Source organism: Xenopus laevis, chromosome 8L (assembly GCF_017654675.1).
Source record: "Xenopus laevis strain J_2021 chromosome 8L, Xenopus_laevis_v10.1, whole genome shotgun sequence".
Lineage (NCBI taxonomy): Eukaryota > Metazoa > Chordata > Amphibia > Anura > Pipidae > Xenopus > Xenopus laevis.
Genome location: NC_054385.1, coordinates 864,899 through 877,100, shown reverse-complemented (window position 1 = coordinate 877,100; position 12,202 = coordinate 864,899). Strand labels below are relative to the sequence as shown.

At 47.0% G+C, this 12,202-nt stretch overlaps 3 protein-coding genes across 4 annotated transcripts in view; 1 reads left to right on the top strand and 2 right to left on the bottom strand.

The window, feature by feature from the left end:
- The first annotated feature begins 286 nt into the window (after positions 1–286).
- On the top strand, positions 287–5,470 carry LOC108698099 (proSAAS). Its single transcript, XM_018229334.2, has 3 exons — positions 287–415; positions 3,084–3,667; positions 4,035–5,470. Exons 1-3 carry the CDS (start codon positions 347–349, stop codon positions 4,303–4,305), a joined length of 924 nt encoding a protein of 307 aa, XP_018084823.1. The 5' UTR covers positions 287–346; the 3' UTR covers positions 4,306–5,470.
- Positions 5,471–6,434: 964 nt separating this feature from the next.
- Positions 6,435–9,729, bottom strand: XB5918805.L (provisional ortholog of LHFPL tetraspan subfamily member 3 L homeolog). Of its 2 annotated transcripts, none has more exons than XM_018229332.2 (4): positions 9,425–9,729; positions 7,822–8,211; positions 7,499–7,735; positions 6,435–6,728 (listed from the first exon to the last, which is right to left on the bottom strand). In XM_018229332.2, the coding sequence occupies exons 1-4, from the start codon at positions 9,426–9,428 to the stop codon at positions 6,706–6,708; spliced, it is 654 nt and encodes a 217-aa protein (XP_018084821.1). In that variant the 5' UTR covers positions 9,429–9,729; the 3' UTR covers positions 6,435–6,705. The 2 variants fall into 2 exon arrangements, with proteins under 2 accessions (XP_018084821.1, XP_018084822.1); XM_018229333.2 differs by lacking the exon at positions 9,425–9,729 and adding an exon at positions 8,422–8,525.
- Positions 9,730–9,878: 149 nt separating this feature from the next.
- hdac6.L (histone deacetylase 6 L homeolog) overlaps positions 9,879–12,202 on the bottom strand; it is a gene marked incomplete at its 5' end in the record, with an annotated part of 17,194 nt that continues 14,870 nt past the window's right edge. The window contains 6 exon segments of the mRNA NM_001087017.1: positions 9,879–10,027; positions 10,121–10,249; positions 10,577–10,723; positions 10,843–10,959; positions 11,265–12,076; positions 12,144–12,202. The exon segment at positions 12,144–12,202 is cut by the window's right edge and continues 116 nt beyond it. Of these exon segments, the coding sequence (NP_001080486.1) occupies positions 9,977–10,027; positions 10,121–10,249; positions 10,577–10,723; positions 10,843–10,959; positions 11,265–12,076; positions 12,144–12,202 (1,315 nt within the window). The 3' untranslated portion in view covers positions 9,879–9,976.

Genomic DNA, 12,202 nt, shown 5'->3' with positions numbered 1-12,202 from the left:
TATGTATGTATATATATATATTTATATATTTATATATATATATATATATATATATATATATATATATATATATATATATATATATATATATATATATATATATATATAAATACAAATATGGAGAAGCAATGGCAGTGTGTATGAGGGATAGCATGTGCCCAGATGACTGGCATTGTACTGTATATGTGCCCAGCAGCTGCTGATCTGTACCGGGGGGGGGGGGGATGCTGTCACATTGCAGTATGGGGGAGGTGCTCTCATCCCCCCTCCCAGTTCCTCAGCTGGTTGTTGCTGTGTGTTTGCAGCGGTAGCAGCTTTTGTAGCCCGGGCAGCCTCATTCTGTTGGATGATGGGCCCCTGTGTCCTGCTGGTGGCTGTCACTGTCTGTGTGGGTGCTCTGGGCACATTTGCCAAGGTGAGTGGCAACTCCTGTCTGTATGTGATTGTGTGTATGTGCCTGCGTCATGTACCTGCCTCCCTCTCCTGCCCCTCCATGGACACCCACAGCGTGAATGTGCCAGACAAATAGCAGATACCCTCTCCTCCTGCACCTTCCACAGTGTGGCACCTCCTGACTGTCTGTCTGTCTGCTCCTCAGTGACTGTATGGCAGCCATGTCTCCCTCCATACACCTCCCTTGCTGCCTTCAGATACTCCTCTATTGCACTCATGCCATGCACCTAGGGCTGACAATAGCACATGCCCCCAGCAGGCAGCGGCAAGGGGCACTTCATTTGACAGTAAGGAGACTGGATCAGAACCTGGGGGGGGGGGGTTAATATGTATTCATGGGACTTTCATTCTAGTGGCATAACATGTTACTGGGCCCCACAGCAAATGAGAGATCCACTCAAGTTTGGCAACTTGCGCCCCTAAACTGCATCCCCTGTAGGCCACCTCTGTCCCTTTGTGCTGAATCACAGGGTTAGGGGCAGGTATGGGAAAGCAGAGGTGGGCAACACGGGAGATGGAGCTGGAGAATTACCCTCAGGGAAGTGGATGCCAGACTGTAGAACAAGTGGTATGGAGAGACATTGAATTGGCACTTTGAAGGGCACCGACAGGTTATTACCTTCAATTTACAGAGGAAACTGAAATTATAGAAACCTCTCTGATCTTGTAAGATTGGACCTGGTCTGATTAGATAGGACATGATCTGGAAAGAACGGAAATGATGTATCAACACTAGAAATGAACTACAACTCCCACCTTGGAGACTCAGTGTCTAGATCAGTGATCCCCAACCAGTAGCTCGTGAGCAACATGTTGCTCTCCAACCCCTTGGGTGTTGCTCCCAGAGGCCTCAAAGCAGGAGCTTATTTTTGAATTCCAGGCTTGGAGGCAAGTTTTGGTTGTATAAAAACCAGGTGCACTGCCAAACAGAGCCTCAATGTAGGTTGACAATCCACATAGGGGCTACCAAATGGCCAATTACAGCCCTTATTTGGCACCCCAAGAAAATTTTTCATGCTTGCGTTGCTCCCCAACTCCTTTTACTTCTGAATGTTGCTCACAGGTTCAAAAGGTTGGGGATCCCTGGTCTAGATACATCAATTACACCAACTCAGCAAATAAAGGCATAATGGTTAGCTACGTGACGCAAAAATATATGAGAAAATCAAATACATTTTATTTACAATCCACTTAGGTTAAAATCCTGTGTCCCATAGAAACAAAGAAAGAGCAGAGCACTTGGAGGGGCCCACAGGTGAATAACATATGGAGTACTTATTACAGTGGATTTGGTTCCACTGGGGGAGAAACTACCATCTAAATGTTTATGTAGCAGCAGCCGGTGGTGCAAAGTTAATGGCTGTTGTTACGTTTGCCAATGTGACTTTAGGGGCACTGCCAGGCTGGCATCAGAGTCAGTCTTTATGCCGTCATATTAACTATCTCCTCTGCAGTGTCTCTATACCCCAAGGCAAAATGTTAGGCAAGTTAGTGTTACTTATCTGAACTCCATTGTAGGGTGAATCCAGCAGATAATTCCACTGTAACAGCCAGAGTGTGGCCATTTCTCTGCATATACGGCCCCTTTTCCATTCCTGTGCCCAAACCCCCCATACGGTCTACTACATTTTTAAACGAGCAAAGAGGAAGTAACCGTTGCCATGGAAATCTGTTTGTGGAACTCCCATACTCCGCCCAAAGGGTGGGGGGAATCACGAGTAATAATACTGCACATAATAATAAATATTATCCAGTATTACATGTTACATCTCATGCCACAAATCATTTTATATTACACCTGAAAGTTCAAATTCACACCAATTGCCTGAAAATCCATTCACACTGCGTCTGTTTCTTATGTAAATCTCCCCCTCCCATGAATTGTGTCATTCCCCTGGAAACAAATCCCCTGCAACTGACCATTATACTCACAATCATGTGATAAGATAGAAGGTGATCTGATAAGACAGGGCATGGTTTGCACAACCTTAAAGGCCTTGTTCATCTTTAAATGAACTCTTAGTATGATGTACAGAGGGATATTCTGAGACAATTTGCAATTGGTTTTCATTTTTTATTATTTGTGGTTTTTGACTTATTTAGCTTTTTATTCAGCAGCTCTCCAGTTTGTAATTTCAGCCATCTGGTTGCTAGGGTCCTAATTACCCAAGCAACCATGCATTTATATACATTAATATATGTATATATATGAATAGTAGAGGCCTGAATAGAAAGATGAGGAATACAAATCAGTAATAATAATAAATGTGTAGCCTTACAGAGCATTTGTTCTTTTAGAAAGAATCAGAAGAAGGCAAATAATTCAAAAACTATAAACAATACCTATTGGAAAGTACAACATACTAGCAGGTGAACCAGCCCTTTAAGCTGAACTAGGCAGTAGAAGAAAGCAAAGCTTATCCATTTATTAAGGGAACATGTTCAAGTAGGAATAAATGTTCAGAACATGAGGATGGGTCCAGGTTGATGTAGGAGTGGGAGGAATAATGATATTATTGGGCTGCTCTGCAGAAGGGCTAGGAGGGCCTTTCAGTAGATGACATGAGGTCATAGATATTAAACATTAACATTAAGAAGATATGGTGCTCTATTTGCTGTTTTGCTTGTAGCCCCTGGGAAGTGTCCCCCGTGATGATGTTGGAATGTCACACCGGTTCCGCAGGAGCCTGCCAGCGGGTATTCCTTATGATACAGATATGATGTCCTACTTACCCTCAGAATCCCTGCAAGAGGAGGCTTCATACCCCGACATCAATCCAGCACTGCTCTCCAGATTAGCGACATACCCTCAGGAGCAATTACTGGCAGCCATGGAGAAGTTTGGCTTGAATCACAGAGCGGAAGCTCTTCAGGACAGCATAGCTCTGCAGCAGCTGGCAGAAGAAGGGCAGCGGAGAGATAAAGAGGCCATGTACTTGGCAAACCTCTTGCACTTGTGGAACCAGATTAGTCAGAGCAGGGGCTATCCAGAACAACTGCAAGCCCTCAGACGAGAACTCCCGCGGTCCTACCAAGATTATGATGACACCGGTTTGGCCTCCCGCTCCATCAGAGCACAGCTCCCCAGGAACCAGTTGGCTCAAGCAACGCAGAGTCATTATCGACAAGATGGTGGGTATAAAGCCACTGGTCCCCATCAGCAACAGGAGGAGGTCAGCGAGGATGGGATCCCCATGGATGAGGGGATGTTAAGGTAAGGACATTTACTTCTGAGGGTCGTCCCTCACCCTTATTCACCCATCCATGGCTGGGCAACTGAATCATGCCAACAGCTCCCTTCCACTCATTCAGCCCTGTTGTTACACGCGTGTGTTTCCTAGCTCGCTCCAGAGCCATAGAGTCGGCCCATTTTCATCACCTTTGGCAGAACTGGGATCAGCCATGTGAATTTGCTGAAGGCAACGTCTGTGCACATTTTTTTGTTTTATTTGGCTCAGATTTGAATCTGCAAGTTAGGGTTTGGATTTTGGTTCAGTATGATGCTAAAGATTTGCTTCTCAGATGAACCCAATATTGATGGCTGCCATGCATGGCTAAATTCATTTCATGTTTCTCTACAGGTTCTTGGTGACGCGAGTTCTCTCAGCAATGAGTGAAGCAGAGATGCCCCAGCGCCTCTCGACCCCTCCTTCCCGGCGCCTGCGCCGATCTTTGCCTGAAAATCCTCCGGGAACCGCCTCCTCCAACCTTCTGCGAATCAAACGAATCGACGACCTCCTTGACCCTGACTATGTGGCCAATGGGCTGCTGCGCAGGAAACGCATTGATGGAGATCTAGAGGCTCGGCCTGGACACTACACTGATCAGCTGCTGAAGTACCTCCCAGACTAATAACCCCACCCATGTCATGTGACTATATCTGCCCATCTGCACCAATAGCCCCACTCAGATCTGCCTCCCTGCTCACACTTGCCTTACATCACCCCCTACACTAGGGAAAGTCATTCTACCATTTTGCTGCCAAATTGCCCTAAGCACAATAGTATTTTGTGGCCTCTGTGTATTGCCCCACGTAAGGCTCTATAAGGTTTGTTGGACAATTCTGCATCACATCAGTGTGTGGTTATTGGGTGTGGGGGGGCAGAATATGATAATAGCTTGTGTATATTTACTTCTTACCACCCATATAGTGTGCAACTCTCAAGCTACTGGATCCCTTTCCTGTAATGCTCTCACTGACATGCAACATATCTGTAATTTACTGAATAATCCCACACATTCTCTGCACTCTACCTGCTCACCTACACACAAAGCTCTCTACTGGATCACCTGCCATGTACTATAGATCATTCCCTATAATAACCCCTGCTCTCTACCCAGTCACTTATCTATGGCACTTCTTGCACTCTACTGGAGTCCCTCCACTATATCAGATCCCTCACTCACATCACTCCCCCCACTCTACTGGATCGCTAGAGTCCCTCCACTATATCACAACACTCCCCCCACTCTGCTGGATCCCTAGAGTCCCTCCACTATATCACAACACTCCCCCCACTCTGCTGGATCCCTAGAGTCCCTCCACTATATCAGATCCCTCACTCACATCACTCCCCCCACTCTACTGGATCCCTAGAGTCCCTCCACTATATCAAATCCCTCACTCACAACACCCCCCCCCTGCTGGATCCCTATAGTCCCTCCACTATATCAGATCCCTCACTCACCAACCCCCCCCCCCCACTCTGCTGGATCCCTGGGACTGATACTGGGAGTTGTGGCAACTCTTTCTGAATGTGCAACATGCTCATGTGTTTGTAAGAGTATCCGTTCCTTTAGCAGCACATTGCTCCGCCATATAGCTCTGCCTCTGTATAGAGATGTATGTTGGTATATGCATATATACTGAGTGTATCTTTCCTATAGATTATGTTGTGCCCTGCAGTAGGTACCCATACCCCCACACCTGTCTTAGATAAGTAGGTTGTACTCTGTACTGATATATATATTCTGCCTCTAACTGTATATTGCTGTGTATAAAGCTCTGCAAGACAAACATCTCTACACAAAGACTTTTCTCTCGTCCCAGTGGGGCTTCCATTCTGTGTACGGAGGGTGATCTTAGTGCTGTAATGAATCTAAATAACAGTGTATGGGGATGTCTGTGGCCAATCTATAATCCAGTCTCCATCCAATGCCTGTAGCTCAGAAAGAGGACAAAAGCACCACTACCCCAGAACACTAACACACACCCTCTCATAATAGCACCCTAGCTTTAGACTGACCAGTGACATCATCATAAATGTCTGTCATCTTCCTAAATATACTTGCATCATCGTATCCCTAACATCACCACACCTTACCTTCACCTGAGCCAATCTCCTTCCATCCCCAACACCACTGCACATTATTCTTACTTGAGCCAATCTCCTTCCATCCCCAACATCACCACACCTTACCTTCATCTAAGCCAATCTCCTTCTGTCCCAGACATCATCACACCTTACTCTCACCTGAGCCAACCTCCTTCCATCCAAAACATCACTGCACCTTACCTTCACCTGAACCAATCTCCTTCCACCCCCATCACTGCTCATTACCCTCACCTGAGCCAATCACCTTCCATCCCTGACATCACCACACCTTACCTGAGCCAATATCTTTCCATTGTTACAGTCCCTTTATTGCCAGCCTTCACCATCTTGCCCACCTCTTTACATACGGTAATCTGATAAGACTGTTTATATTGTCTCATATTATTCTCCTTCCTTAGACTCCAAAAATTCTAGAACTTCGTACCCAACTTTCTAAACCCAGTCACCTGTAGACCTCACTCTACATAAACATGTTTTTAAAAGTTTCTTTTTGTAGTTGTGCAAGGTATGGGCCAGCTCAGATTGATAATGTTTCTAAGAAGGTCTTTAGATGTTGAACAGTGAACCCAAACAGTACAGACATAACCACCAGCTGCTCCAGCAATCCCCCTATTGTTCAATGGTTATTGACAAAGAGACCTTAAATTCATTTTGAATTATTTATTATGATAATTAATATGTTGTTATTATAAGGGAAGTAGCCAATAAATGACAGGATGACCAGAGATGACACGCATTGCAAGCACAATAATTACAGACCCTTCAGGCTGTGTCCTCCCACCTTGTGTAAATGCCATGGTTCTGACACAAAGAGTCTAAATGAAAGCACAGACTGCAGTGTTGGGGTAGAAGAGTTTATTTTGCAGTTACAGGAAACAGCAGTAGAATCCAGTGTGAGGATCAATGCGCTTGGCAGTCAGGCAAGGACCAGTGAGATATCTGTAGGTAAAGGCAGAAGAACAAGGTAAGTAGCATAGAGATAAGTAGGCTTGTCCTGCCCATGTACTGATTTCACTCCCACATCCCCAGCTGCTAGATCTGTCTAAACTGCCCCAGAATTTAGCTTTAATGGCACCGACCTAGTAGAGGTGTGGGACTAAATATACAGTACCTGCATGTTTAATGTGCTTAATCTATCTGTAGTGCACAAGGTGGTCAGTCTGAATCAGGTGAAAGTGGATCACATAGTCAGGATGTGCTATCCCAGGTCTAAATTACCAGTGGTGCCCAAGCTGCTGAATCTGCAGGTGCTGTCCTAGGTGCTTAATCTGTCTCTGCTGTTTTAGGTGCTCAATTTGCAGGTGCTGTCCTAAGTGCTGAAACTGTGGGTGCTGTCCTAGGTGCTGAATCTGTGGGTGCTGTCCTAGATGCTCAATCTGTAGGTGATGTCCTAGGTGCTCAATCTGCGGGCGCTGTCCTAGGTTCTCAATCTGTATGTGCTGTCCTAGATGCTCAATCTGCGGGCGCTGTCCTAAGTGCTGAATCTGTGGGTGCTGTCCTATTTGCTCAATCTGCAATTGCTGTCCTAGTTGCTGACTCTACCAGTGGTGCCCAATTAATTGTGACCCTTTTAATTTATCTGAGATAAAGAAGACACCTCCACTGGTGGAATCAGAGAAAGATGAGTGGCAATTTACGAGTACAGTTACTTCTCTGCATATGGTGGTGGATATTGATGGTGGATACTCTTAAGTCACCCACCCACTCACCTTTCTTGATAGTTTTGGTTTCATTGGGGTGCAAAGCATCCTGTCGTTTCCCCAATATGAAGCCCAATACGGATAACACAACTGCGTCGAGAGTTGCTAGTACAGCCAAAATAAAGCCCCAATGAATGGAGCAGCCGCCCAGCTGGTACCTGTCCAAGCGAAAGCCACAAATGGGACGGAGAAGTGAAGAATCCCACCCACGTGGGAACAAGAGACATGCCAGGGCCTGACAGAAGGCTGAGACAGAGAGACAGATGCTAAGACATAGGAACAGGCACCCCACCCATTTTAATCAGACCCTCATACCCATTACCCCACGTTACCGGCAGTGAGTTGGAGCCAAGCACACAGTTTGAAGATTGTGCCTGAATGGCAGAACCACCGAAGTCCAATGCAGCCAAAGCTCAACAGGACCAGCAATAATGCCGCAACCATAAATCCAGCTGCTGTCTCAAAAGGTGGCAGAGCCTGGAGGGGTCCTGGGGGTCCATGGCACTCTGGCCCCCACTCTAATTCCTCGCACACTTCATACAAGCCAAAGGTACCCCTACCTTCACCACCCACAATCCATGTAGGCTGCAACAACACCACAATCTCCAGGATCCCTAGGAACATAGTGCAGCACCCCCAAAGTACAGTGATTGCTCGACCATTGAGCACAAACTCTGTGTCGTACAGCGGAGCATGTTCCAGGGTCTCCATGGCACCTTCACCTGCAACAACAGCAAAGCATCACTAGTGCCCCAGTACCTACACTCTCATGTGCCCCCTTCTATCGCTGCATGCACAATACAATGAACCTGCCCCCTGGAATGTCTGTCATACTGGATCCATTCAGCCTCTGCACACACACATAAATATATATACACACATATACAAATATATACACACACACACAGAGATTTAGGCTCATATTAACTCACCGTGTCCTGCAGTCCCCAGTCAGTGCTGCTGCTGCCCAGCACATCTCATTATTGCCTCCCAGCTCCCCCCCCGTATCACTGCAGACCCTCCCTTTGCTCATTGATGCCCCACCCCCAACACACACAGATCTCCCCTCCCACGTACAGCAAAGTGAGTGGCACAGCGGTGACAATATAGCCGCTCCTACTGATCCACAACTGTGTCCTCATCACTCATTCCTGCTCTCACCCCCCACCCCCACCATCATAAGGTCCTCATGGTCTCACACGGCAACCAGAAGCATTTCATCAGTAGTCACACACAACAGCTAATCAGCAACATATATATATGTCCATGTGGCATCCAATAAAAAGACAAACATTTCAGTTATAACCTTGAAAGGCAAGTCACAGGTAGATCTTAGTCCGTAAATAAATACTAGAATTCCTAATGAATTAAATAAAACGGACTGTAGGACTGGCCAGACCAGGGGCGAGTGCTGCTTAGCTTGTATTTATTGCAATATATGGACAAAAACCCTGTTTTATTCAAGGGGGTCATTGATAGTAACTTAATGCACAAAAGGTCCTTCATATATTGATATGGGGGAGTGCAGAGGACCTCATCTGAGTGCCCAGAACATTCCTTCTCTGTATATTTGTATTTATTGATATTACAATGGAACAGTTGGTTGGGCCAGTAGCATTGCTTGCAGTGCTGGGGCCCCCACATTCAGTTCCAGGCTGGGCCCTACATACAAGGAGTGTCTTCTTCCCATGTCAGTGGCAGAGTGATTGGGCCATCCAATGACTATACATTTCCTAGCGGTTTTAGGCAGCAAATTATGGCTAATTATGAATAGGCAGAGCTTGGGAGTCATATCCTGTATGCATGCCTTTATGAACAGTGTTAACTACAGAGCACTAGCACACAAGGGCTATAGCACCTGCATCTGGGGCATTGCCCGTAGGGCAGAGAGAGGTGCACATTTGTGCTTGAATGTACAATAGCGACCTCACTCACCCATTGGAACTTGCAGTGGAATTTCGTGAATCCTGGCTGTACCACCACGTTTGTCTAAGAAGTTGCCAAAATCTGCCAGTTGGGCAAACACAACCCTCCTTCACTGACTGGAGTCCTGGATCTGGAAAATCTTGGAGAAAAGTGCTTTGTGCCACGACTAGTGTAGTAGGGAATGCGTGGGGTAGGAAATGTGTGTGGTATGTACACTGGGGCATCCTGGACCTGTTTCATGGGATGAGCTCCAACTCCCATCACATTAATTGATCCCCCACCCCTGTGCAACATACAATATCATGTTTCTGCATCAGCAAATCCCACCCAGGTACTTTGTGCACATTTCACCCAAAACCTGGCACCCGCCAAGTGCCAACCACTCTTCCTCTTGTATCAGATACAGGGGGGGGGGCAGAGGAGTGCCCACAGAGACAGGAAAAGAACAAACCACAGGCTAGGATTTGGCTAAAAGATTTTATACATTAAATAAAATATTTAAAATGGAAATTTGGCAAAAAGGCCCATCCGGAACAGCAGCCCTTATATCGCTTCTACCTCCTACTCCTCAAACTTGGAGCTGTAGGCAGCAGATTTGGCTGGAAACAAGGCCTGGAGGTGGGGGGGAAGAGAAAGCAAATGGCAATTAGTGACACACAGACACAGGCACCAGCAATGCCCCCCCCCCAGCATATCCCTTTGTACCTCGTTATGTACATAGGACTCACAGCCGTAGCACCACACAGACAAGTCAGAGAAGCTGAGAACAAGGTGATGTCCAGAGGTGAGTCCATGGCTCAGCATGTGTTGGGAGACATACCTGCCACACAGCACCTAGTATGGGGGGAGGGAGAGTGTTACCAGCACACAAAGACACTCGCTACACCAAACATGCCAATGTCCCCTTTACCGTTAGGCATGTGATTTGCCCATATAAAGTATCAGGGTGACTGAGGGAGGATGTACACATTGCCATGTAGTAGTAAAAAGCCTGAGCAGCACATGATTAATTGTGTGGCACAACTGTAACTGCAGGCGGAGAAGTGACAGGCTGGGCCAAGTGCATTAGGGCAATAGTGCAAGGGTTCAATAGAGGAAAAGATGGATGGACAGACCTGAACAGAATGCTGCAGCCCTCCCCAACGGGCCAGTGCCTCCTACCTGGTAACAAGTCAGACAGAGCCAGTTCTCCAGTTCACTGCCACACTGGGCACACGGCTGGCTCACATCCAAACCATCCCGGGGCACAGCACACACAGAGCCCAAGTGAGGACACCAGGACAGCGGCATGACTGCAAATCCCACATCCTAGAATAAAAGGGCACTGTGTATTCACTGGGAGCACTGCCAACATACACACAGAATGCCTGTACCCCCAGTACCCACAGGTACACCCTATATATAGCACAACCTGCACCACAACTCACCGACTCATCCTCCATAGAGTTCAGAAAAACCTCAAAGCCTATGGTGGAGTTTCCAGCTTCCGAGCCCCCCGCAGCCTCGTCCAGCAGCTCCTGCTCATTGGGTGGTGCATTAGCCACCTATATAGGGGAGACGTGTTACATGAGCCCTGAGCACTTCCAAGGCACTAATTAGTGTGCCTGTATGTGCACCTCCACCCCTCATTTTACCCCTGCAGAGAGGGACTGCCTCCCAGAGGCCCACCCATACAGCCCTTCAATTGTGATTAATACTGCAACTTCCAGCAACCCTCCAAGACCTAGCTTGGACATAAGTCCTACGTGAGGGTCCAGCAGATAATTACTGCACCTACACACCTTCTCATACAGCGAAACCGGTTGTGTGAGTGTGCTTAATAGAATTTTACCCCCTTTTTTCCTCTCACCTGTATATAACTGCCCTCTGTATACTCTTCCTCCGGAGCGTCTCTTCCTGTAGAGATAAAGGATTTCCTTATGGCTCTGTCCCTAGGATCCAAGTCAGCTGTATGAGCCATGGCAATGGTGGAACTGCTGGATGCATCATCACTCAACTGCAAGTCTCTGAGAATTTGTTCTAAAGGTCTTTCCTCAACAGTGGAACAGGGGGGCACTGGTGCCTCACTCTCTTTTTTACACACAGTCTCTCGCTGCTCAGAGCACCCCAATATCTCCATTGTAAGTCCCCTCTCTGCTAGGGCATCTGCAATGTCTTCTGCTGCTACTAATCCTCCCATAGGTACTTTCTGGCTGTCTGCGGTGGGAGGAGATTTGGGGGTTTCATGTTCCCATGCTGGCGCAATTGCTTCCCTGTTGGATACCAGCTGACTGCTTGTACTTTCAAGTGATGTCAGTCCTTGAGGTGATGCCAGCTTATTGGCTACCTCCTCTGTGGACATCTTGTACTGTGGTGCAGCCAACTGAACAACAGTCTCTGCAGATACAAATTGGTTGGCTACCTCTTCTGGGGAGAATTTGCTGTCTGGTATCAATGGGATAGGTGTCTCTTCTATGGAGACTGAGCTCAGTGGTGATGCCAGGGGGGTGACTGTCACTTCTGAGGGGATTTTTTTTGGAGACGGAGCTCCTTGAGTAGAGATCTTGCTCTCTGTTAAGGGTCCAGCCTCTGCAGCAAATCTTCCTTTACGGGGAGAGTTCCTCATTGGGGAATGCTGGAGATTTTTTGCTCCCTGAGTAGACTTGGGGGGTGGTCCTACCACTGAAGAAAAAAAAAAAGAGACATTAGGATTGGCCAGATTGGCACGTGATGCTCTGACACAACTAACCATTTAGCCGAAGGCTGCGCCAGTATTTGCGATGTGCCTGACGGACTTTGCAAACGGAG

Coding starts and splice junctions, on each gene's coding strand:
- LOC108698099 (XM_018229334.2), top strand. CDS start 347: ATGATGGGCCCCTGTGTCCTGCTGGTGGCTGTCACTGTCTGTGTGGGT. Junction 416..3,083: donor CTCTGGGCACATTTGCCAAG/GTGAGTGGCAAC, acceptor TTTTGCTTGTAG/CCCCTGGGAAGTGTCCCCCG. Junction 3,668..4,034: donor ATGGATGAGGGGATGTTAAG/GTAAGGACATTT, acceptor GTTTCTCTACAG/GTTCTTGGTGACGCGAGTTC.
- XB5918805.L (XM_018229332.2), bottom strand. Junction 7,736..7,821: donor TTGGCTCCAACTCACTGCCG/GTAACGTGGGGT, acceptor TCTCTGTCTCAG/CCTTCTGTCAGGCCCTGGCA. Junction 6,729..7,498: donor AACCAAAACTATCAAGAAAG/GTGAGTGGGTGG, acceptor CTTTACCTACAG/ATATCTCACTGGTCCTTGCC.